At 39.6% G+C, this 27,652-nt stretch overlaps 1 protein-coding gene across 1 annotated transcript in view; it reads right to left on the bottom strand.

The window, feature by feature from the left end:
• Positions 1-27,652, bottom strand: part of CRYBG1 (crystallin beta-gamma domain containing 1) — a gene marked incomplete at its 5' end in the record, with an annotated part of 164,128 nt that overhangs the window by 74,601 nt on the left and 61,875 nt on the right. The window contains one exon of the mRNA XM_084890515.1: positions 24,458-24,596. Within this exon, the coding sequence (XP_084746641.1) occupies positions 24,458-24,596 (139 nt within the window). The remainder of the gene's footprint in view (positions 1-24,457; positions 24,597-27,652) is intronic.

The raw sequence follows: 27,652 nt of genomic DNA, 5'->3' as shown, positions 1-27,652 counted from the left end.
GCCTCATTCCCTTCCTCCTCAGCCATGCCCAGGGCCCCTATATGGCTGCTCTTTCTTCTGGAACTCCCTTCTCCCAGACCACAGCATGTGCCTTCTTCACTCAATTCAATTCAAGCCTCTTCCGAGAGGCTTTCTGGGACCGCCCCTCCTTCTAAAATAGCACCCCCCATCATTTCTGTTCCCTTTGCCTGAGCTCTTTCTCCCCCATAACCTATCACTAGCTAACAATATACTGTAAATCTATTTGATGTAACATCCGTCTTCCTGTCAGAATGTAAGCCCCTCAAGAGCAAAGACTTTATCAATCTTATTCACCCTAAAAAAACAAACAACAAAAACCAGTGTCTGAAAGAGCTGGCTCATAATAGACATCTCATATCTATAAAATGTACTTCAATGACATTAGTTGAATGAATACAAATATTTCACAGATTTTGTCTAAAGTGAAAGGCTTGAAGTCTGACCAGTTCAGCACACAAATGCCTGGCTGAGGAGAAGGGTATTGGTCAGGTCCTATAAGAAAGTACAGGAAGAGTGGAGTGATTTGTAGGACACAGAGAACCCATGAGAAAAGTGCCCTCCTCCAGGGCAACGAAGAAATCTGAAGGGCAAGGAGGGAAGCAGATACCAGACAGGCTACGCTAAGAGGACACTCAGGACAGCCTGCAGCAACCCCAAAGAGAGTTGAAAACTTGTGTCCACCCCAATGTTTGTACACGAATGTTCACAACATCCTTATTCATAGTAATAGCCAAACAGTGGAAACAACCCAATGCTCACTGACTGCTGATGGATAAACTACATGTGGCATATCCATACAATGGAATGTTATTTGGCAATAGAAAGGAATGAAGTGCTGGTGCATGCTACAGCATGGAAGAACCTTAAACACATTATGCAAAGTGGAAAAAAACAGACACAAAAGACTACACACTGTAAGATTCCATTTATATCAGGTGTCCAGACTAGGCAAATCTATAGAGACAGAAAGTAGTTAATGGTTGCCAGGGACTAGGAAAAAGAGGGAATGAGGAGTGACTATGGGGGTTCTTTTAGCAGTTATGAAAATGTTCTGGAATTAGATAGTGGGGGTGGTTATACAACTTTGGAAATATACTAAAAAACTACTGAACCATTGTATACTTTAAAAAGGTGAAGTTTATGAAGTGTGGATGATTTTTCAATTTTTTTAAATGATGAACAATAATGAAGTGAGACTGTTTCTAGTCTACTTATCGCACCAGCCTAAGGAAATGAAGGAAAATAATAATAATAAAAAACTCTGAAAATTCGTGAAAAAAAGTCATGGGGCCCTGGGACAACGCTAAGACCAAATAGATTAAAGCACCATGTGAGTCTTTCGTCTTTCCCACTATCGTTTCAGTGGCAGTTGTGGAGAGGGAACTGGAAAGAGAGAGGGTGGGAATTAAAGTCCATGAGTACCTCCTATGAAGCAGCAGCCTTGGCAGCGCCTGAGTCTCTAACTGGGGGAGAGGAATGCATTCAGCCCCGGCCTCGGGGCCTCGGGGGCCTCGGGTGCTAACTTGTACAGTGTTTCTGAATGGCGTTAAAGACTCAGGTACAGTGAGACAATAACAGGAATTTTTAAAACTTATAAAACATCATCTCATGAAAGATAAACTGACATTTTTAGTATAAATCCTTATCTTATAAATCACAGAATTACATTGCCATTATATTTGTGTGGGCTAAGAACATTAATCTGTTTAAACATTTAGAACATATTATTTTTACAACCCTATTTTTCTTTGTTCTAATATATTAGACTTTCTAAAATGGAAGTGATCTTGGCCTATTTTAATTTCTAAGAAGCCCTGGTTATATTTAATCCCTACAAACCATTTTAAGAGGTCAATATTATTGTCCCATTTTAGAAATTAGAAAAGTGAGGCTCAGCAAGACTAAATTAATTAACCTGTCTTGCAAAGTTATTAAGTAATGTATAACTAGTTCATGGTGCTACTTTTACATGGTAAGGAAGGTGAAAAGGTAGGTTTTTCTCCACTTAAAAATTTTTGTTTAGCCCTAGCCAGCTTGGCTCAGGGGATAGAGGGTCAACCTGTGGACTGAAGGATCCTGGGTTCCATTCCGGTCAAGGGCATATGCCTTGGTTGTGAGCTCAACCCCAGTAGGGGGCGTGCAGGAGGCAGTCGATCAATGATTCTCTCATCATTGATGTTTCTCTCTTTCTCTCCCTCTCCCTTCCTCTCTGAAATCAATAAAAATATATATTTTAAAAATTTTTGTTTAAAATATGTTTCTACTGATTTTAGAGAGAGGAAGGGAGAGGGATAGAGGGATAGAAGAAACATCAGTGATGAGAGAGAATCATTGATCAGCTGCCTTCTGAACACCCCACACTGGGGATCAAGCCTACCACCCAACATGTGCCCTGACTAGGAATGGAACCATGACCTCCTGATTCATAGGTCAGTGCCCAACCACTGAGCCACAGGGGCCAGGAAGTGTTTTTGCAATTAACTGCACCACAGCAGCTGCTATGTCCAGGTCCCAGGTCCCTCATGTTGTCTTTGTGTGCAGTCCTGCTCACAGCCAGGCTGCAGGCAGAACCTCTCTTATCCTGCTGGAACCCTTCCCCCAGATTCTGTTGCTCATGCAAGGGCACCAGGACTGCTTTGAAGAAGAATATACAACCGAGGAACTTCAATGAAGGCCTGAATTTTGCCAGAAACATAGAAATATCTTTGCAGACCTTCCATACCTCCTTTAAAGAGATGTCCACACATTAAACAGAGCAGAAATGCCACCTCAGTTTGCTCGCTAAGCTAGAGCAGGGCTTAACGTCTTCATGCTGGATAGATCTTACAGGATCTGGAGTACCTGAAGTAAACAGGCTCTGTCTTTGGCTAGCATTGTGGAGGGAGGAGAGCAGAGCAGCAATAGGAAGGGCCCAATCCCACTGGATGCATGCCATATGAACGCAAAGCCCAAAAGCATTATCCTCGTTATCCAAAAGAAGAAACTAGAGGTAAGTGCAACTTTGCCAAAGTCGCAGACAAGTAGACCCGGCTAGCATTCATCCAGTTCTGCCCCTCCCACTACCATAGCATGTGAGGGAGCATGTGCAGCAGTCAGGAGCACATGTGTAGTTTTGCAACACAGGTTTGAATCCCACCTCTGACACTTACAAGTCAGTGATCTTGGGTTAGTTGAGAGACCTTTGTTCCTCAGTGTTCTCGCCTGGGAAAATAGGAATAGTAATTGTATCTACCTCAAAGAGTGGTGATAAGGATTAAACGGAGCTTCTGGGGTGGTGAACACATGGAGGTGCGGGGAGAATGGAGAGGGCATGGAAGCTTCATGTCTCCTCCCCATGCCTGGCCCTATGGGTCTCTTCATCTGGCTGTTCCTGAGTGATCCCTTTTTATAGCAGACTTGTAATCTAATTGACCCTAATTGGAAAAATGATGAAAGTAAATATATTATGGCTGGAATCAGAGAATTCCACTTTTGAAGGAAGAATATTTGAGGACCCAGCCCTTGGGAAGATCCTGACCTCCTCCAAAGACAAAATTCAAAATTCAGAAATCCTTAAGGCTAAGAAATATGTCTGTGCTGTTTCTTTAAAAAAAAAAAAAAAAGTTATCATCAACAGGGAATCCCACTACACACTCTTATGCAGTGGGAAAAGAATTCCAGACCTACAAAAGTCTGGTAGATAATCTTGATAAAAAGTCCAGTGCAGATCTTCACACTTCCCAAGTCTTTCATTTGCAAACAAAAATAACATTGACTACACATGTTTCATGCCTCTCAATTAAAATGTAAATGCTGCTAAAAATTTTTTTTCTTTTGTGTGTGTGGAACAATGTCATTCATTTTTTTAAAAAGAAGAGAAAATAAAACATTGTAATGAGAATATGTACAGCACCAAATTCCATTTTTTTTTTTTTTTTTTTTTTTTTTGGTCTTTTACAAATCAAACTGAGCCACACCGGCCAGGGCTTGGTGGGAATGATTTTTGATTAAAGTATATGCTCTTGATGTGATATCCATGAACATCACTATTATCTAGACAAGGTTTTTATTGGCTTGTGTTTATGTCTAATTAGAGGTGCATACTGAATTTAAAAAGTTCCTTTTAACAGTAAGCCAGGAAAACATGGTTCAAAAGTAAAGCTGCTCTCCGTATTCAAAGTAGGAGGCATGTGGAGCTTACGTGTGTTCTATCAGATTAATATGTTTGGGTAGAACACACTTGATGTGGGCACCCTTCCCATTGGTCTGTGCTCTGCCAAATGCCAACTGTCCTTACAGATGCACAGCCCAAACCTTCAGGCGCTGCCCCACATGGCAATTACTTTCAGCACAAGATTTTAGAATTCAGTGTGTGCACCAGTTTCTAGATTGCAGCTGTCACCAGCCCCGTCCCAAACCACAGTTAAACTGGTTTTATTGCGTTACAATCATAATTGGAATTAAGCTGTAGAAGGAGAGATAAGACAGATCCAATCTTCTTAGACATACAAGAAAATATATCCACACTCATTATTTTCTTTCTCGTGTTTGTATGCCCTCATTAATGAGGCAGTCTCCCAGGTGCACAGATCTCACCTGGAGGACAGCATATCCTGTGATCTAAACCTCGGGGAGCAGAAGTGGAAACCATCGACACCACGCCACAGTGTGTCTCACAGGGCAGACAGCTACATCCCAGTTCAGGGGCCCAGTCCTGGCACTGGGGCTGTTTTGGGGCTCCCCGCCCCCCGCCCCCTCCCCCAGGGAGGACAGTCATGCCTCCTTTTTTGCAGAGGGACTGGAACTTCTAAGAGGTTCCCTTGCCCTCAGGGGAGGGGACTGGTGCCATGGCACACCCTTTCCACATGGTCTGGTGCCCTGCTCTGGACCAACTGAAAAGAGAATGAAAAGCCTTTTCAGACCCGAGATCCTTCTACAGGAAGAAAACCTTCACGCCCGCTTCTGATGAGCCCCATAAAAATGGCTCCGGCTCAGCTGAGGAACAGAGAGAGACTTCAGGACAAGCTTGGCAGAAAAACATTTGCCAGCAGGGCAAGGGTCTGAAGGAAGGGTGGGGCCACAAAAACACCCATTCCCTCCCTCTTTTTTACTTTTCTGGTTATTTGGTCCCACCTCAGATCACCAGGGATGACGGAAGAGTGAGAAGCTAAAATGCAAATGAAGCCTAATTTGAGAGAATCTGAGCTATAATTCATGAACTATAATTTGAAATCCAACCTCAATTTGTTATCTAAAATGAAGTAGACTGAACAGGACTAACTTAGAAGCCATGACTCACTGCTTCGGCTGCATTTGAAATTGCAGTTCCTCGAACTAAGAAGAACGTTTGGTCAGGAAGCACCGTTTAAATCAGTGTTTCCCAAACTTCTCTCATGATGAGAATCACCTGGTGGAGTTGTTAAACCACAGATTCCTGAATCCCACCTAAGAAGTGCTAAACTAGAATTTTGGGGAACTTATAGGTAAAATTGTCTTAGAGCACTAGTTAAGTATACAGTTTTACCTGTACTGTATGTTCCCAAAAATTCTAGTTTAGCACTTCTTAGGTGGGATTCAGGAATCTGTAGTTTAACAACTCCACCAGGTGATTCTCATCATGAGAGAAGTTTGGGAAACACTGGTCATTCACCACATCCTGAAAGCACAGAGTGAACCTCAGATCCACTTCATCCATTTCTGCCTCTAAACCTCCTCTTCCTGAACATTCAGTACAGACAGAATGCATTTATCTTTAGTAAATACAAATAGGACGAAGCAATGATCAGAAAGATGTCATTTTTGTGGCTTTGGGATTACAACTGGAGAAATGCCAAAAATAATTGCAGAAGTGGCTGAACTGATTTTAAAGAAGATACAATGATCTGCATAATTATGCCTATAGGCCAGGGTGCCTTCCTGAATAAATACCATTTTTTGTTGAACTGTCTAATAATAATACTTTGTTGAATTATCTAAGAAAAATAATAATACTTGCCTAATAATAGTAAGAATATTCCACTAAATTTACTTGTGAGGGGTGGTATTCCAAAAGCTTTATCTGTAAAAAACATCCTTAATCCCCATAACCCAATAAGGCAGATGAGTAAACTGAAGCACAGAAACACTTATTAACTAGCCCAAGGTCTTACAGCTATCAAGTGGCAGAACTTGAATTTGAATCTGAGCTGATGTGACTCCAGAAGGCATGCTTTTAACCAATCACCACACTGTCTCTCAGCCTTTTCAAAAGTGCTTGCACTTTTCCATAAGAAGTTGGCCTCACTTTCTGTTCCTCATGGGCAGTCCCTAAAAAATTCACAGAAGAAATACTATGCATTAAATCACATGTACAGCCTAACTCATTTTTAATGGCGATTTATAGGAGAGGGGGGAATATAATTACATACTGATGACCTAATCATTATAATTCACAATCAGCATTTTAAGAAATCTCCTCCTCAAGTTTCCCATGAATTAATCATAGATAAATCCATAGCTCGGCATTCTTTGGTGTGTTAGCCACCAGGATACTCAACTAGAGTCTGACTCAAGTGTATTTGAAATCCACTTTATGAAATGCTCTTTCAATGTTAGGTCTAACCCACATAATTATAGAATGTTAGAGCTGAAAAGAGCCTTAGAGTTTTAGAATTTAATCTCCTTAAGGGAGCTGTGCAGGGATATAGGAGTTGCACCATGCCTTAGAGCCATTCAGTGGAAGGACTATTAGGAGAACAAGCTCACAGATTTCTCAGGATCCAATGCCTTTCTCCACTTTACCTCGATGCCTGCCCCTCATTTTATATTTAAAAGAAAAGTAACATGTTTTCATTACTTGGGGCTAAGGACACTTCTCTAAGCTCTGTGCAGACAAGGTTACAAAAGTTATATTCCACTGGTTGAATTTTGGAAATATACCTGATCTACTTGAAATACGTACGAGTTAGATGGTACTTACCTTTTCTTCATTTAGAAAAGCAGATGGGTAAACATAAAATGCTAGATTATCCTGTCTTTCTTATGAACTATTTTTTTTAGGGTAACAAAATAGTTGATGTGGGAAAAATCCCAGCCAAAAACTGAAATGAGTTAATTGATCTAGGCAGTAGTCATCAATGACTGCTAAAGCAAGTAAAACGCTTTATAAAGGTGGGTCAGGATAATAACCTTAATCTTTACATCATAAAAAAGAGACCTTATATACATTGCAATAGTATAAAGCATAAATTTGTATAGCATCACTCAGGAAATGTTCTCACCAAAAATAATCCAATCAAGATCAAATTATCAGTTTACTATTTACCAGTAAGTACTGAGATAGAGGAAAGTGTCAAGTCCCACCAAGAGGATTAAACCAAACAAAGTCAGAATATGGACAATTCTACAGAAAAAAAAAATGACCTAATTTCTTCAACAAATTAATGGCAAGAAAAATAAAAGAGGGTTAGTGTGTCTCAGTTGGTTGGAGCATTTTCCCATGTACTTGAATGGCATGGGTTCTCTACCTCTCTGTCTCTGTCTCTGTCTCTGTCTCTGTCTCTGTCTCTGTCTCCCATCCTTTTTTCTCTGAAATAAATTTCTTTTTAAAAGAGGGAAGAGGAACAGTGACAGATTACAAAAGGTTTAGGAGACACACTAACCAAGTGCACAGATTTGGTTGGTTTTGATCCCAACCAACTGTAAAAATGAGATTGAGATAACCAGAAATTAGAACACTGGATATTTGATAATGTTAACTAATTATCAATGATTTCTTTAGTATAGTGATGGTTTCCTGGTTGTTTTGTTGTTGTGTACTTTTCATTTATTAGCAATACATACTGATATTTCAATGGAAGAAGAGATATGCCTGGGCTTAGTTTAATAGACTTTATATTTTAGAAAAGTTTTAGATTTACAGAAAAACTGAGAAGATAGTAAAGAGATTTTCCATATATGCCACATCCAGTTTTCCTTATTAACATCTTACATTGCAATGAATGACCCAATATTGATACATTATCATTAACTAAAGTGCATATTTTATTCAACTTCAGATAACCTAATATTCTTTCTCTGTTCCAGGATCACCCCAAGACACCATGTAACATTTAGTTGCCATGCCTCCTCAGACTCTTCTTGGCTGTGAGAATTTCTCAAACTTTCCCTAGTTTGATGACCTTGACAGTTTTGAAAAGTACTGATCAGATATTTTGTAGAATGAACCATATTGAAATTTGTCTGGTGTTCTCATGACTAGACTGCAGATATGGATTTTGGGGAAGAAGACGACAGAAGCCAATGTGGTTTTCATCAAATTATATCAAGGTTACATATATCAATATAATTTATGAGTGTTGATGTTGATCTTGGCAGTGTCTGTCAAATATCTCCACTATAAAGTTACTCTTTTATCCTTTGGACTCACTTCAAGCCTACTTACTTCTCCGTTATACATTTGAATGAGTATTGTTAGCTAATTTCCAAACAGAACAAATTGAAACATTAAATATTTTTTAAGTTCTTTTAAAGTACATAGTGACAAAAATAAGAAAATAACAAATAATAAGAAGGAAACTTCTAGGAAAAATTAATAAAACTAACACAGAAGTGATAATTTACTATAACAGCAGGTAGAACATATTCATCCATAAGTTCTGAGAAATTACTGTATTTCCATTAAAAAACTGTTATCCATAATAATCATGCTTCATCAATTAGAAGCTAAATAATGTTTAGCATATTCTACTTATAAAACAGAAAGATAAATAAACATGTATTTAGACAGCTTTTATTCAAAGCAGTAACATTTTTAGTTTTTAACCTATATGATGGACATTAAGTCATCTATAAACTCAGATGCATAAACAGCTCATGTTACAAGGTTCCAAACAGCAAAGTATTGCAATTCAGCTATAGACATCCAGTCCTCCAAAATGTTTTAAGTGATTTATATTTCCTCAGAAACATACATTTACTTTTCTCAAGACTCGCTGACTTAAAAGTAAATATACAGGCAGTCCTCGGGTTATGTCGGACTTGATGTACGTCATTTCGTGGTTATGTTGCCATTTCCCATTTATTTATTTTTTAAAAAGTGCCAAAACCGGTTTGGCTCAGTGGTAGAGCGTTGGTCTGCGGACTGAAAGGTCCCAGGTTTGATTCCGGACAAGGGCATGTACATTGGTTGCAGGCACATCCCCGGTAGGGGGTGTGAAGGAGGCAGCTAGTCGATGTTTCTCTCTCATCGACATTTCTAGCTCTCCATCTCTCTCCCTTCCTCTCTGTAAAATATCAATAAAATATAATAAAAAATAAAAAAATTAAAAAAAACTTCCATCATTTTGACATATGTACATATGTGCTTTATGTTTTTTTATTATTTACTAGAGGCCTGGTGCACGGAAGTCATGCACGGGGAGGAGGGGGTAAAGGGGGGAAGGGGCGCCTCACCTTCTCCAATCCGGGACCCCTTGGGGGATGTCCGACTGGCAGTTTAAACCAGCAGTCAGACATCCCTCTCACAATCCAGGACTGCTAGCTCCTAACTGCTCACCTGCCTGCCTTTCTGAATGACCCTAACTGCCCCCCCAGCCAGCCTGGTCACACCCAACTCTCCCCCACTGCCAGTCTGGTCATCTCACACAGCCTGCTGTTCAGTCCTCAGTCCAGTTGTTTTGGTCATGATGACCCCTGGCTTTTTATATATTAGGATTTACCACAAGTAGAGGTCAGAAATTATTATCTTTCTTTTAATTTCTTTTTAACATTTCACTTCATTACTGTGAGTGACGTAGGTGCTTTGTAGGTGGGTTCCAACTTAAGGTGAAAATCGCGTTACATTGTGCCATAGGAACAGATCTCCGACATAATCCGAGGACCTACTATAGCTCAAAAAAATTAATTCCTACACTAATAAACCTCTGAAGGAAAAATACTACTTGACTTCTGACTAAAGATGTAAAGCAGGTATTAGCTTACACTTGCACAATTTTTCATATAATACAGTGATTGTCTTTCCCTGCAAAAGAGGAGCTAAAGCCATAGTGATATGCCTAGTGTTCAGTGAGTACATCTTTTGCTTTAGAATATGCTGATTCAGTGACCTTTTTATTGGTCAACCCAATCTGTTGGAAAAAATGTTTTGAGTTACTATAATATTAAACTTCTCTCCCTGAATCAGACCAAAGCTAAGAGACAGGGGGCAAAATAGTCTTATCTTTTTTGTCTATTCTATTATCTATTTTTTTTATTCTATGCCTTTTGTCCGTGGCACGCAAATACAGAGGCTCTTTTTCTTTTATGATTTTTTTTTTTTTACAGAGAGGGATAGAGAGTTAGAAACATCGATGAGAGAGAATCATCAATCAGCTGCCTCTTGCACACCCCCTACTGGGTATGTGCCCACAACCAAGGTACATGCCATTGACCAGAATTGAACCCGGGACCTTTCAGTCCGCAGGCTGACGCTCTATCCACTGAGCCAAACAGGTTTTGGCGGAGAGGGAAATATCAATGATGAAAGAGAATCATTGATTGGCTGCCTCCTGCACACCCCCTACTGAAAACTGAGCCTGCAATCCAGGCATGTGCCCTTGATTGGAATCGAACCAGGGACCCTTCAGTCTGCAGGCTGATGCTCTATCCACTGAGCAAAACTGGTTAGGGCTCTTTTTTTTTCTTTTTTTTTATGAGTGTCTGGCATAAAGAGGGCTTAATAGGGCTAAAACATGCTCTGGAAAGTGGGGAGGCTTGGATAATTGCAATAGCCCAGAGGTTGCCTCTAGGCGGACCCATACTCCACCTGCCACCTGGCTGTTAATGCACAGACTCCTTGAGAGACTAACTTGCATTTAAGAGATTGTGTCAAGCACTCTTCTAGGAAGACACTTCTTGGAGTATGGTGTTCCAGGGATTAACCCCTCGATACTTCTTTACCCACCTGGTGCAGAAAGGCTTCTGGCTGACTTGAATAATTTATAGTGAAGTCTAAAACAGCTATGATCTTGTAGAAATGCGAATGGCAGAAACCAGGTCAGCATTACCTATCAGTGGATTGGGCAGGTGCCTCTGACATGCCTGCAAAGAAGACCCATACATTGATGTTATAGTGTGTCCTCTCTGTCTTCTTAGCTCTTTTTTCTGCCATTCTAGGTGCTGGATACTTCCTTTAAGGAAGGGATTAGTCTGCATTTTGCTTAATAGGATTTACCAGAAACCTTCTGTAAGGGGAGGCCAAGTTACATGTTCAGCCCTGCTCCTTGAAGATCCTTCAGACCGAAGAGACATCCACAAAAAAGCCAAGTTCAGGTAACTTCTCTCTGTAGGCTAGAAATCATATGCTGCCTTTCCCTTCTGGTTTACCACGCCATACTCCCCCTTTCTTCCTAGTCCCTCTCCTCCGGCCTCCAACCACACCAAGCGGGGAGGGAGCAGTCTCCTTTCATGTAGAAAACCACAAGGGTGAGACTGGAGTCCTGCAAGAACAACATGTATTTGGGTCATTCCCATTTGGCTGTCTACAATAACATATTATATTGATTCAACAGTGCAGGAAAGCCAAGTTCAGGCTGAGAGTCAGGAACTCCAGGGTTCTTTATTGAGCCCAGCAACAAACAGCTTGGAGTCCAGGCACTAACACCTTTGCTTTTTCCTTGTTTACAAAACAGAGATAATGAAACCAACTCAGGAGCTCATGTTTGAGCTAATTAATGATTGCACAGTGCTAAGTATAAAGACGCTTTGTGGTTTGGGCAGCTAATTCGTCCCTGTAAGAGTGACACGTATTAATTATACTGTGAGGACCCAGTCTGATTCACTAGACCCACCCTGTTTCATTTTTATGATTATATATTTGCTTTAGGGTTTCCCTATGTAGACTGCATGTTTTTAATATTTCTATTTCTTGTTTGATTTCTCTGGGTGTGTGTTACAGGGTATGGTGTTAACCAGGCTGTGCTGGACAGGCTGGAAAGGAGTGACTACACCAATACCCTGGGAACCAAAAGGAAGCTCCCTGTCCCTGAGGAAAATCGGGCACTGGGCCTGGCAGCCTGGTGCTCAGCAGGGATCCTGCACCTTCCCCAGCAGCACGAGTGACAGCCTACTGTCTATACAGGGAGGCTCCATGGGCCTTGAGGTGGAGAAGCCTAAGCTGTTTGTTACAAAACTGGTTCCTAACCTAAAAAATACTGACTCTCTGTTACGTAAATTTTTTTTTTTCTTTTAATGCCATTAATTGGGACAGTGGATGAGAAGTTTGTGGCTTAAGGAAACAAGCAGGTTTTGGACTTGGCTGCTTAGGAAACATTGTAGGAATTGTTAATCCCAACAATTACAAAACTGTAGAATAGAGAGCAATGTCCTATACTTGCTGGGTCAAGTTGAAATTAATAAATCAAACCAAATTAAGAAAACTGGCAAGCTGTTGAATACCTACTAAGTATTAAGTTGCCATTGAGAAATAAAATAGTTAAGGAAATTAAGTTGAAAATAAAAGATACAGAGAAACATTCATCTATTCATTCAACAAACATTTTTTATTATTAAAAAATATATTTTTTTTATTTCAGAGAGGAAGAAAGAGAAAGAAATATCATTGATGAGAGATAATCATTGATTGGCTGCCTCCTGCACACCCCCTACAGGGGATCCAGCTCACAACATGGGCATGTGCCCTGACCAGGGATCAAACTCTGACCTCCTGGTTCATTGATTGACACTCAACCACTGAGACATGGGGCTGGGACAACAAACATTTATTGAATATCTAATATGTGGCAGACTTTGTACTACCGTGTTTCCCCGAAAATAAGATATCCGCCGAAAATAAGACCTACTTTCAGGTTTCCTTCTGAGTGAAATATAAGGCATCCCTCCAAAAATAAGACCCCCCCTAGGCTAAACATGAGAGATTTGGTCCACTGATTCTGAAAGAAATGGAGTCACAAGAAATTCACCAGGAAATTCAGGAATTGGATTGTTATGATGATGTTCCAGAAGATGATGACATGATTGTCATTGAATAAATGAGTAAATTCTTGATACTGTAGGATTCACAGTTTTTCTGGTTTGTGTTGACAACTAGCATACTACCGTATCATATGCAGGTAATAAATTTCCTTTATTTTCATTTAACAATAAATGTGTACCGTATTCTTCTTCATGGAAAGAAAAATAAGACATCCCCTGAAAATAAAACCTAGCGCATCTTTGGGAGCAAAAATTAATATAAGACACTGTCTTATTTTCAGGGAAACAGGGTAGGAATGGGGATACAACAGTGAACAAAAGACAAAAATCTCTGCTTCATGGAGTTTACGTTGCAAGGGAGAAAGACAAGCAATAAACAAACAAAGAAGCAGGAAAATATAAAGTAATATGTACCATGAAGATAATTCATGTAGGTTGAGGTGATCGTGACTGAGTGGCCTTTCTGAAAAGGTGTCATTAAAGCTAAGCTGTGAAGGACAAGAAGTGCATTTCACCCTAGCAAACGGGTAGTGCCAAATTCTCAGGCAAGAAAGAGTTGGCATGTTTAAGTAACTGCTGGGGCAGAGCAGGGGGCAGGTGGTGAGTTAGGTAAGGACAAGGGCCAGCTCACAAAGGGCTGTGGACTGGCATAACAACTGGGGATTTCACTTGTGTAATGGGAAACCATTGGAGAGTTACAAGTAGAGAAATAGTAGCGTCTGATTTATATCTTTAAAAGATGAACTCAGCTGCTCTATGCAAAGTCATAGGGATAAGAGCTCAAAAGAAGTGGGGGAGGCAGGCCCTCAAGAATCTGTTGCCATAGAGCAGTTCTGAGCTTCAACAGTCCTGCTAAATTATGTGCTCATTATTGGGAAAACTAATAGCAAATGATGATTTTGTGTGCATCTTTTTATTATTATCATTATAATTAACTTCAAAGAGGAAGGGAGAGGGAGAGATAGAAACATCAATGATGAGAGAGAGTCATTGATGTGATGCCTTCTGCATGCCCCACACGGGGATCAAGCCTACAACCCAGGCATATGCCCTGACTCGGAGTCAAACCATGATCTCTTGGTTCATAGGTTGATGCTCAACCACTGAGCAATCCCGGCTGGGCTTGTGTGTATCATTTTATGTGCCACTTCGTACATGCCTGCGAGGAGAGTAAAATAATATCCCATTTTTGTGGGCTGGGAAATTTTAGATCACATTGAACAAAAATAAGGATGAGAGTCCTGGCCAAACAAACTTTGCACACATCTGAATTATAGATTTATATTGTTTAACTCATTTTTTTCCTTTCCTTTTCTTTTCTCTTTTCTTTTCTTTCTTTTTTCCTTTCTTCCTTTTTTCCCCTTTCTTCCTTTCTTCATTTCTTTCCTTCTTTCTTCATTTGGTCCTTTTCGACAGCCATCTGTTTCCTGGTTAATTCCTATCATACTTTTGTCAGTGCTTACTCCAAAACTCCACTCTTTTCAATCACCAATTCTCCCTGTGGCCCATTTTTTGGGGAGGAGTAACTGTATTTCTTTCTCTACAAAGAAGAGTGTTAAGTTCTCATTGTGATACTTCACCTTGGTTTGAGAATGTATCTCTCCTCCTCTCTAAAACTAATGGTCCACCTGAGCTCAAGATCTGCCTCTCAGCCAGGTTCTACTCCTAAATTATTCCCTCCTGAAGTGTTTCATTCATTATAAGACTCTCATTGTATAGTCAACCCCTCACTGACACTCTCCATTATGTATGACTTTGTAAGACCTTTCACTGGCACTCTTCTCTAAACTTACTACAGACCCACAATTCTTCAGGAAAGCCACTGGAGCCAGAGTATTTTTTTTTAATTTTTTAAATATATATATATATATATATATATATATATATATATACATATATATATATATATAATTGATTTTTTTACAGAGAGGAAGACAGAGGGATAGTTAGAAACATCGATGAGAGAGAATCATTGATCAGCTGCCTCTTGCACACCCCCTACTGGAAATGTGCCCGCAACCAAGGTACATGCCCTTGACCGGAATCGAACCTGGGAGGAACCCTTCAGTCCGCAGGCCGACACTCTGTCCACTGGGCCAAATAGGTTTCGGCCAGAGTATTTTAAAAGTAAGAACTTTCAGATTTTGGAAAGGTAATAAATAGGATATACCATACTACATTAATATTTCTATAGCAAATATGTATGACAGTTCACTCTGAGAGAGAAAATTAAAGATTATGAATTGCCTCCTAAGAGTTCAGGTCAAATTTGGTGAACAAATGAGTTTTGATGTCAATTTACACACAAAAAAAGAAAAAAGAAATAAAGGAAAGAAGGAAGGCACAAAGGAAGGAAAGTAGAAAGGAAGGGGAATAAAAAAAGAAAGACTCTGAAAGTTTTCAGATTCTAATTCGTTCTGATGAGGTCTCAAATCTATTTCTCCATACTGTTCTCTCTGTCGATCTAAAACTTTATACCCAGTTTTCAAGTTACGACTTCAATGTCAACATTTTCTAAAAAGAACAAATCAAATTTTCCTTTTGGAAAACTTCATTTGTCATCAGGAACACCATTTTTCTAGCTTCCTAAACTAAAATCCTTAAAATATTTTCATTCCATCCCCTTTCCCTTAGATGTCATTTATCATCAGATCTTTTGCCTTCAGCCCATGCTACAGCCTCTACCTTACACAAGCCCATATTGTTTTTTCTTTTTACTGGGGAGACATTGGTTAATAAAATTATATAGGTTTCAGGGATACAATTCTATAGTACACCATCTGTGTTCTGTATTATGTGATCAGCACCCCAAGCTTGTGCTGTTTTAATAGCCTTTAGGGCAGTCTGAGACTCCACTCTGTATGCATTCATAGCTTTCTATTTCCCTATACCCACCCACCCTTCCATCACACCAGAATTATCAATGCCACTGCCTCTGAATTATTTCATTCATCAAAAATGCTTCTTTTCAAGACCTTACAAATTCTTTGTCTGCATTTAAAATTGAATCCTGCCCTGGCCAGGTGGCTCAGTTGGTTGGTGCGACAACCCATGCACCAAGGGGTTGCAGCTTCAATTCCTGGGTTGCGGGTTGGTCCCCAGTCGGGGAGCCTATGGGAGGCAACTGATTGATGTTTCTCTCTCTCTCTCTCTCTCTCTCTCTCTCTCTCTCTCTCTCTCTCTCTCTCTCTCATCAATATCCTTGGGTGAGGATTAAAAAAAAATTTGAATCCCACCCCACACTGATTCCTGAAAAAACTCTACTTCCTAAGGCTCCCTTTTGTATCATTCTAACCAAACATATTCCGCTTTAGTTAATTTATCCTCTTACACGTTCACCTATTACCTTGATTCTAATGCCTTTCTTAATTATAAGATCGAATAACAATATAATATCAAATGAAATTGATACATGGTGCCTTACTTTTCAGTATTAAATAAAGTTAGTTTGTCATTTTTTTTTTTTTTAGGCTTGTCTTTGAGTAAGTTGGTACTTTGTGTGATTTAGTGCATGTCCCATAATCCTCCTTTCACTCTCTTCTATTTTTGCTGAAAAGAGAAACTCCCAAGGTACCTCATTAGCAAACACTAAATGAATAAATAAGCAGTACATGCACCAAACATAAGGAACAAAGGATAAGCCACTGGCAGGATGTTTGCACTAAAACTGCAGAAGCACTGGGGACTCTCAGTGTGCTCTGAATGAATGCTGAGCGCATTGGTATCTCAATTCCTTCCCTCATTTTGTGTACTTTGACCTTCTAGTACTTCCTTTTATCCTGTAATCTACCTACTCATTCCTTCATTACTAGTTAATCTTAAAAATATGTGATGCTTCATTTAGTACTTTAGAGGACAGTCAATGCATATTTACTCACAACCTTGAAAATATTTGTTGTTAAAAAAAGAAAGAAGAAAAGACAGTTCATCCCACAATCAGCTAGCAAAATAGAAGGTCAGAAAATCAGTTTATTCAACTACCCACCTCTCAATAATTCCGACTTAAATATCATTCTATTCAGTGACTTTATAAATGACCAGAAGGAAGTGATCAAGAATATCCTCATCAGATTTATTGATGAAACAAGATATTCAAGGTTTCTAAATGCTTGGAAAACTTTGAATACATTTTAAAACAATTCATTATTGTGAAGAGTGATTCTACACACTAAAGGAAATTCAATAGGGACAAGCAGCTTCCTCAGGTTTAAAGATGTATAGATAAGTTGGCTAAATAAAAAATAGAGAGAAAAAGCCTGCATTGGTGGGGGAGGATGAGGAAGGGGGAAGCGATGCACATGTAAATAGAAAGTTAATGAGGGCAATGTGATAAAAGTTTCTTTCTAAAGGCAGTATGATAAAAAGATTAATGAAATATTACATAGTTAGAGATACTAGAGGTGGAAGAACATTGTATGAAATCTTGTCTGGTTGTTTTCGTGATTATTTTCAGCAGTAAAACTTGTTTTCAAAAGAAATTATACACAGTTCAGCCAGAAGTAGAAAAGAGAAACCAGTGAGCTTCTCTGAGTGAAGACATGGCCTGAAGCTCAGGAGCTGAGTTCTTGCCCCTCCAGCTGCCCGTTTCTTGTTGCAGCCACAGAATCCCTTGGCTCCACAGCACTCAGCAGGAGCCACCTTCACTGGCATTTACTTTGTTAGTTAAGCTCTGACCAATTACAAAAACAAACAAACAAACAAAACCCCAAAAACTAAACAACAAAAAAACAACCATTTAATACTCAGAAAAACAAAAAAGGTATCTGAGTATATTCATAAATAGTGCCCAGAATACCTTACTAACATGGCATTCACCCTGTATAATAGTAACAGATACTGATTCACAATCATGTGCCTCATGCTCAAATATTATTAAAGAGACATTGGGCAAGTCAATGACTCAGAAAGATTCTCTCAGCAAAGACTTACCTCAGAATCCCGGTCATGGTACCTGTTTCTGGAATTTTCATTTCTACTCCTGGAGTCAGGACACCTATTCCGAGAGTCAACACTCCTGCTGCGGTTGTTGGCACAGCCATGACACCTGCCACAGCCACACCTACAGCAGGTCTGACCCCCCATTGAAGTTCTGCGTTGGACAAGTCTTCGGATTTTCCTCAAGTCAGAATAATAACTATTGCAGAAGGACTGGAGTGTCCAGAGCTAAATACGCAACCAGATACGGTTCCAGTTGGCTCAGATGTCATCAGAGTCCAGTCAGAGGTCTCTGTTCTTGGCAAGAAGGGATCTCTAATGAGGGGTTTCACCAGAACCAATATTCTATTATAATTAGGAAAAACCCTTCATTGATTCAAAGGAAGTCAAGCCCCTCATTGTTCATCTCTCCAGCCAAAAGGTGGATCTGATCCTCTCCTGATGTCTTCAGGAAAACAAATGAGCATCACTGGCCAGCTTCCTCTTTATTATGGGGATGATGTCACAGAGCTTTAATTCCTCTCTGTACTGCATTAGCTAGTAGGAATTCAGCTTGATATATAAGGATGTCAAAGAACAAGAACAGTAATTACTACTTATGAAGAGCTTTGTAGATGCCCTGAGCTTCCCCATCATAGGTGATCCCTCCCAGCAGGACAGGCATGCTGGCCAGGATGATTCCCACGCGGGCATTCCTGAAAGAAATGGATCTCATACCATAATCAATAAAGAAATAAAAGGGGAAAAAAAGAAATGGATCTCTTTGACTAGAGCTGGAAACAGAATCTCAGAGGCCTTCATGGAAATGTTTTCAGTCTGGGATGCTTTGAGTCTAAGACTGTTGGAAATTTGTTTAGTAGTAAGTGCAGGAAATTCACTCGAACAAAGGGACTGAAAGATATGCAGGAACTGGGGTGGGTGAGAGGAAAAGGCATTTCAGTTACTCTTCTGAGGCCTTCCTTTATTTCCATTACATGAGTGACCAAAAAAAAAAAAAAAAAAAAAAAAAAAAGACTTCAAAAGCCCCTCTGCTCTCCATCTCCTCTGACTCTCCCCTCTAGTGAGAGTACAGAAGCATTTTGGTTTTTCACTACTTAACAGTTCCTCGCTCCCACACACAACCACACAAATTTAAACCCTGCTTGAATACCAGAACACTAAGTTATTTAAAAAGAAAAAGAATAGAAAGAAGATAAAAATGTCCCATATAAAAACACATTTTTATCAATTATGAATACCAATGATTATCACGATATCTTCAACAAGATAAAGCAACCCAATACAAAAATAAGCAAAGAACATACAAAGATAATTAATTGAAGAAAATACAAATGTCCAATAAATATAAAGAGTTCAACCTCACTCTTAATTGAAGAAGTGCAAATTTAAACAATGACATACCAAGAGATTGGCAAAATGAAAAAGATTGATTATATACAATATTCATAAAGTGGGAAGAAAATAGGCACACTTATTCACTTTTACTGGGATCTTAGGTTGACAAAACATTTTAATGGGCAATTTGATAGTACCATGTCTGTAACATTTAAAAATAAATGTGCTTTTCATTCAGCTCATTCAATTACTAGGGAATTTATCCCACAGAAAAAAATGACCTCCCCAACCATAAAGATAGCATTCTTTATAAAAAAAAAAAGAAGGTGGAGACAACTTAAATGTCCATAAAGATCGGTAAACTATATAAAAGTACACTCATCACATTACACATTTGAAATTCTAAGCAGCAAATCAAAAGAGGCATATTTATAGATACTGACCTGGAAAGATAATCACAAATATTGTTTATTAAAAAAACAAGTTAGAGAATTATAGGCGGTTTATGATCCCTTTGGCAGCATAAATGGACTCTGTATATGTTAATGTACAAGAAAAAAAGTCTGAAAGGACAGACACCAAACTAACTACCTTCAAAGGTGAAGAGAAGATGTAAACTTATGTTGTGTATGCTTTAGGATTGCTGGAAATTTTTGCAGCAAGCAAATAATACAGTATTTGGAAGAGAAACTAACAAATATATTACTAGACTCCTTTAAAAAACTCACAAAATCCTATCATAGACAAGCCTTCTAGTTTGGGTAAATACAGGAAATGGACTGGCTGACATATATTTATATGTTTATTTATATATACATAAATAAACAGGACCCACAGTCACTACCTCCAAGAAAGACAACACAAGCACTTGGGGTGGAAAGAAAAACAAATCACTCATTGATTTCCTGCTACAACCCTGTAATGATGATACCTTCAAATGCAAAGTATCACAAATGGATACAGAGAGCATGAATTTTTCCAAAGCTGACTATACAGAGGCAATCAATCTTTTTCTTACAAGGCCAGACCTACATTTATGAGAAAAACAACTGGTATAACATATCCTGTTGTGTGTAATGCCATACTTCGGATATCAAAGCAATATTCTCCAGCCTATAGAATGCCCAACTTGTGAGATCTCATATGCAGAAATGACACCTCTTGCTGCATCCAATAATACTAGGAAGGAAATTTGGAAATCAATATGTGAAGTGTTGAGCTCAAGGGACATCCAAGGCAAGTAGCAGCACAAAAAGGATCATGAAAAACTTTTTGAGTTCACAAAGAAAGAGCAGTTTGAGCAAGATTTTAAAGGACGAGTAGAAATTCACAGGTAGACAAAATGTGGAAAGATGCTATGGGCATGGGAAAGGTATAAGCAAAGGCAGTAGATGAATATGTTAAGAAAACTTGGGAACAATAGTACCCACTCAGGCGATGCAATCAGGACTGACATAGTTTACAGCAAATTGGAGAATCATAAAAAAAAATTACACAAGCATATCTAACCCATTTCAATTTAACTTTAATCACAACAGACCTTAAATCATATCTATGTACTTCTCCACCTTCAAAAATTTTTTGAACTCTTCACATGGCTCAAAATTCAAAATATAAAAACAGAAAATGTGCAAAGTAAAAAGTCTCTCTCCCATGTGTGTTCCCCATCTGCCAATGTCCTCCTGCCCCACCAAGTAATTATTGTTCGTTTTCCCTGTATTCTTTTGTAGTTTCTTAATGCATTTACAAAGATACATATACATATAGAGTATATTCTAATGCTCTACTTTTACACACAATATAGCATGCTATACATTTCCCCCCTCCCTAAGAGTTTAGTCTTTTAGATCAGCACTGATAGAGCATAGATTCCTGCCATGCAGATGGTCTGGAAAAGGCTCAGTAATTGATGCTTGATGGAAAACCTACCTGTGTGAATAGGACAGGTCCTGGGCAGGAGGGGGTTAGGGAGAGTGTGCGGGAAATCATGGTGAGATCTAACTGATGATCAAAACAGAGATTTGCAAAAAGATACATCCAAGGGCTCAGCATCTCAAAGCACAACATCACATGGCACCAAGCAATATAAGATAAAGTACCACTAGGAAGGTGGGATGTAGAGTTTAAATGGATGGATAATACTACTAAGTCCTTTAAGGAAGTCCTATTGGGAAGGTCCAACCTTTTAGTAAGTAATGCCTCAGTGTCTGGTCTAGGGTTGGAGGTTAGACTTCAGGATTTGGAAAGTCCTGCTTCTTGCATGATGCTTTTAAAACTGTCCTTGGTGAGATCAGCAGCCTGGTGACCTGAGACAATTTGTAAGCTCAGCGACCAATGTTCATGTACTGTGTCCTCGGCCAGCCCAACAGTGGGAGAAGACACAATATTATGCCCCTTGAGATGAGGCAGGAGTTGGGGTGGTGGTGAATGAGACTGAGGCCTCTTAAGTAGTTCATGATTTGAACTTGGCCTGGTGTAAGGCTGGGAATTGGACATTCAGTGTGGAATAGAAGCTAGAGAGAGAGAAAAAAGGGAGAAATGATGGAAGTGGGAAGGGGGAAGTAGAGGTATATCACCTCTCCAGGTGGCCAACCACCTAGGAAACATGAAAAATGAAAATGTTAGAAAATGTGTGTGGTTTTTTTCCTCTTTGCCATTTCAATAAATGCTTGTCAAATTGAATTGTTATTCTTATTGACTAAACTAGAATATCCAGGCAGGAATTTGGAAAATACTCCACCTTGACAACTACAAGATTAACTGGGCAATGAGAAACTGGCAAAGGTGGTTGTGGTAGAAACATCTCTGAGGTGTTTTGATAATTTGTCAGCTTGAAGGAATGTGAAAGGAATTTTAACAACATGTTAAACAAATATAACAACATAAAATGTATAGAACAAATGTAGAGAGTGAACAAATTCTGATTGTCCAAGGAAAGGCAAATTGCTTAACTTTAATACAAATACAAAATTCAACATTCATTTAAATAAATAGATATAACTTAGAGGCTAGATCAGCTCAGGAATCTTAAGAATTTGTGGCCTTCTACATGGGAAAAACTCAAAGGGTGTTCCTGATATAAGTGCCTAGTAGACCTGCTGAATCTCACAGGAAATGACAGGCTCATTGTGGAGAGTGGACTAAGAGAAGGGTGCTTTTGAAAGTATGGGAGCTACCCTGGCACTCACAGTAGGCACGAACTACCCAGAATCTAAGAAGAGTTAACATTGGTTTCCCAATAGTTCTGGCCATGCTGGTGGTGTGTGGGTCTTGCACTTCTGAGAATGGTCCGGTAGACCTCTCAGCCATGATCTCAACAGACATAAAGATGAGCACACATCAATAGGGGTGAGGGGGTCTGTCCTACAGCCTCTTCCTTTCTCTCAGTCCTAGTAGAATATGCAAATGAGAAAGTTCAAGAGAGCTGGAGGTCAGAGAGCCCAGTGTGAAGGAGGGATGATGGAGGGGGAGAAAGGGCAGAGAGAGAGAGAGAGAGAGAGAGAGAGAGAGAGAGAGAGAGAGAGAAGGAGACAACAGGCAGAGCCAGAAGAGGACCCCGGAGCCAGCTCTTCCTGCTGTGATATTTGACCATTTCTGAAGGGGAAGGCGAGGTATACGTATGCCTGGCTGACCCTGTTTCAGGTGACACTTGGAGACACTGTAGCTAGAATGACATTCTGCCTCTGTTTGCTCCCTTCTTCGAGTTCCTGCCCTACTTCTATCTGCTCTGGCTCCACCTACACTGGGTTCCCAGTTCACCTGCTTCTGGCTCCAATTCTGTGCCTTTACCACCAGGTACCAACTGGCCTCCTTCCTTCTCCCTGCCAGTCTTCATAGCACTGACTCTGGCTTAGCCTGGGGGCCTCTCCAGGGCTCTTTGACTGCATCCTAGGAGAGCGAGCCAAGGTTAAGGGACTATGTCTAGATGGGATATTAGTACCGTGAAGAAAACACAGCCACTGTTAGGCTACAAACTAAAGGAGAGGGCACTGCAGACCCCTCATTGCCATCCCTCTCAGGGAATTTAGTTTGGCCCCAACTCTAAATGCTGCCATCAGTTGTTACCTGGTCTTCAGTAAATATTATAGGATACTTAATGACATGTTACTCACAGAATTATTTTTATTTTAAGTTATTAAAGGGAAATGTGGGAGACAACTTAAAACTCTACCTGAGGCCAATAATTATACTTATCAGGTGTTTTTCTAGTTGCAAACTATTTCTTAAGAAGAAAGAAATACAAAATGCAAAACCAATTTGACAGTGAGTATAAATTACAGTAAGCCAGGTTATTTATGTTTTTAATTTAATTTTTTAATTTTAACATTTTATAAAATTTAACTTTATATTTCTGGCTCTCTGATTGATATTTCACTATTGTGAGTTAGGAAGTATTCTCTGTTGAATTTTCCCTACACAATTTGGCATGTTCTAATATAAAATATAAGCTAATAATCTCATCATGTCCATTTTTCTTACTGTTTTTCATCAGCTTGGGGAGAGCGCTTCTTTTAAACCAATATAATTAATTCAGAATTTGCTATGCAAACATCTAGATATTAAGAAGTAAACTACTGTCCTGGATAGTATAGTTCTATGTTTAGAGTGTCAACTCTTGCACCAAAGGTTCATGGGTTTGATTCCTAGTCAAGAGTACATACCTTGGTTGCAGGTCTGATCCCCAGCCCCAGGTGGGACATGTGCAGGAGGCAACCAGTCGAGCTCTCTCTCTCTCTCTCTCTCTCTCTCTCTCTCTCTCTCTCTCTCTCAGCCTCCCTCCCTTCCATTTCCACTCTCTCTAAAAAGACAATAAAAAAAATATCTTCGGGTGAGGATTCACAACAACAAAAAGAAGAAATAACACTGATATAACCACAATTCTAAATGCCTTACAATAGGAAGTAGTAAAAATGCTTTTCATGGGAAAGAACCACTAATTCCAATGATTGATGTCATCCTACTTTGTATAGCTTCTAATTAAAGCACAGCCTGTATAAAAGGAAAAAGGCAGGAAAAGGTAACCGTGACAACGAGGAAGAACACCTGAAGACAGCAAAGAGCAAAGATTCAAACTCATCCCTTCAGATGCCTTATCTATTATCATGGGGCTTTGATATGATGTATTTTACCACTCTTTTTAAGTATGTGTTTTTCAATAAGACAGAGGTTTACTTCAGTATTTTAATTCATTAAAGTGTTTATTCCCAGCTGCCAAATGTTGAAAATGAAGCCTTACCTTTTTAAGCAATCTGGACTCTGCAGATAGAGGACCAGGCACCTCACTGGTCGTGTGAAAGAACTGGGATTCCCCACCGTGCGATGTAAACTCATGGTGTTCTTGAGCCACCTGTCCTTCATCTACTGTGTCCAAAGCTCTGTAAAGAGTGGAGACACAGTTATGTCAACAACCCATCAAGAACGTTGAAAACTCAAGAAACCCAAAGACATATTTCTTCGTGTATACAGCTGACCCTGGAACAACACAGTTTGAATACAAAGATTTTTTTCAATATGGTTGGCCCTCCATACCCATGGGATTTGTATCCATGGATTCAGCCAACCGCCAATCAAAAGCAGTGATTTTGATCATCACCTGGGAGTCAGTGGATGCGGAGAGCCAATTGTATGCACAATTCGATGTCACTTTATATAAGGAACTTAAGTATCTATGAATTCTGATATCCAAAAGAAATCCTGGAATCAATGCCCCAGGGATTCTGAGGTCCAACTGTAGTTAAGTTTTCAGGGAATCAAAAGTTATATGTGAATTTTCGAGTGCACCGAGGCCAGTCTCCCTAATCCCTATATTGTTCAAGGGTCAACTGAATTTCCAATCAGTCGGAATAAGGAATCATTCTTCAAAACTTACACAGAATTGTAGATAATTTGGTTCTCTCACAACACATTTATAAACAAACCTTGATGACTTCACCATGTGGCTAACAGAATTCTTTTTTTTTTTTTAAACAGAATTCTTTTAAATCCAATGCAGAAAACAAATTAGGCATAAATAGGTAAATAATAAGAGAGAGGCAAATTTTGACATGAAAGCAATCCAATTTAATTTTATGATTTCTTGGTTGTTCTATTATTGACTTTAGCCTCATAGCATGTTGAATACAGGAAGTCTGCAGCCCTTCTGATTTGGGGGATAAACCAACAAGACAGCATGCTATCCAAAGTCAGTTCCATATGCTAGGGGTGATGATGAAAGGTAGGTTTTGTTACTCAACCAACAGAAAAAGGGGCGGGGGAGGAGGGCGGGACAATTACAGGTAGTCCAGGGAAGGTCCTTGCTTCACCCCATAATTCTGAAACAGGAAATGCTGAGTGTTGTGGTACAGCCAATAACTTCTGACCTCCCTTTGAGCGGGGGGAGGAGGAGGAAGTGGTGGCTGATGTTCCTTTCCTCCTGACCCAGATCCAGGCAGTATAGCTGTGCACCTAGTCAACAGGTGCCATTTGTGCAAAGTCGGCTGCAGGAGTCGGTTGGGAGGGCAAGAAAGTCCACGGCTGGGCTGAGCGGGCTTCTCACAGGCAAAGCTTGACTTCAGGGCAGCTTCTCACCCACCCCCAGATGCGCAGGCCAGCCAGGAACATTTTCTAGCTCCTCTCTAGTGTCGGACACAGAACTCCTACACACAGCAAACTTGTTGCACAAGTCCATCTACTGAAGCACAATCTTCACAAAACATTATACAGAATCAATAGGCCCAGAATCATGCTGAGTTAACATTTAAAACAGTATCTAGCATTCATTCTTTCAGAAGGCATCTGTAGATCTCCTACTAGATGCCTACATCAAAGTACATAGGGGAGAGCAAACCCCCTCCTTGTCCTCAAGGACACGAAGGTCTCGTAGACATAAAGGCCCATTAAGGGGGCAGCAATATTTTTCATTCTGAATAATAGTTTCCTGCTGGGGTTCTTTTCCCAGCCTTACAAAGGGTTCAGCATTCTAGAGAAAGGGGCTGCATAGATGATTAAAGAGTCCGGAGAAGAAAGATAATTTTGAAAGGCATTGGGGGTCAGAGGATCTTCAGCTGAAAGAGCTAGAAGACTCCTTCCTTGTCTAGGACCCCATGCTTTTATTTAACACAATTTGTCCTAAGGTAAGGTGGAGATAATACACTTCACAGGGTAGGGTATCAAAGGATATACAGAAGCATTGTCAGTTTGGTGTTCAGCTGTTCAGGTGTTTGGCCAACAGGAGGCAATAAAATGCCCTGAGCTGTCTGGCAACAGACAATCCTATTCAGGTTTGGGGGAAGTGCCCTTTAGCCATTTTCAACAGGTAAACTACATATGTCGCTCACCCTTGTTGAGCCTCCCAAGACCCATCAACTTTTTTATGGAACTCTTGTAATTATTACATGCTGGAATTAATTCCCGGCAGTTTCCTATGGATCGAGACATAGATAACTCTTCCTTGCCTAAAAACCAACCTTCATAAGTGTTTGCAAAAGTAAAAGCCAATTGGAAAGTTTAATTTGTCTTTTCCAAGGAGTAAATTTTAGTTGTACTCCCAATGAGTAGGCTATAGGTGGTCCTAAGAAAGGCTAAGCTTGATTACGAGGAGAGAAATTTAAGATTTGTAAATGGAAATACAGTTTCCTTTGTGAATAATCACTACTGGCCTTTTATTAAGAACAATACCTCTTGGTATAAATAAATAAATAAATAAATAAATAAATAAATAAATAAAACAAAATAAAATCCCCTGAACACTACATACTGGTCTGGAGTTTTAGCAGAGGATAACTTATTAATTTGCTAATTATAACCTGTACTTTCCATTTTCTGTGGGGGGAGAGAGGGATGTTTTTTTGTTTTTGTTTGTTTCTTTTTTGTTAGCACAGATAGTATGCTGACAAAAGTGAGAGTTCCAGTGAAGTACTTTCTTTTCTCAGACTCATAAATAAGTGGAAATTGGCCTGCTCATTTTGCTAAGCTCTTTTTATTTGGCTTGCTTCTAAAAACCAGATCGTCCTTCTCCCTGGAGATTAAGTGGGTAGAAAATTAATAATGGCAAGATTGTGTACCCTTTCCAACGTTTAAAAGAGCTACATGGCTATTTTCAGACAATCCCATGCTTTGTGGGGCCTGAAGGTTACGTAATTTGGGTGGCCCTCCTCAAGAAAAAGCAAACAAAATATCATGCTTTTTCAGAATTTATAGCACTAGGGCCTCTCCTGAAGCATTGGGAGTGGCCCTCAAAGCTTAAGCCTTTTTTGCTTCCTATAAACCCACCTAGGTTTCCTCTTTTGGTCTATTCCCTCAGGCTGTCCCTCCAGCGTTTCTATATGTGTAGCCCAAAGATGCAGCCAGTTAGGTGAGTGTCTTTATCTAATTGTTCTTGGTTCAGAGATAACATACTTGTAAAATAGTAAAATGTAACACCAAAGTCGGTTTAGGGTTAGCTATAGGGTAT

The sequence above is a fragment of the Pipistrellus hanaki genome (assembly GCF_964339955.1).
Source record: "Pipistrellus hanaki genome assembly, chromosome: 7".
In the NCBI taxonomy this organism is placed as follows: domain Eukaryota; kingdom Metazoa; phylum Chordata; class Mammalia; order Chiroptera; family Vespertilionidae; genus Pipistrellus; species Pipistrellus hanaki.
This window is presented reverse-complemented; position numbering and strand designations above follow the sequence as displayed.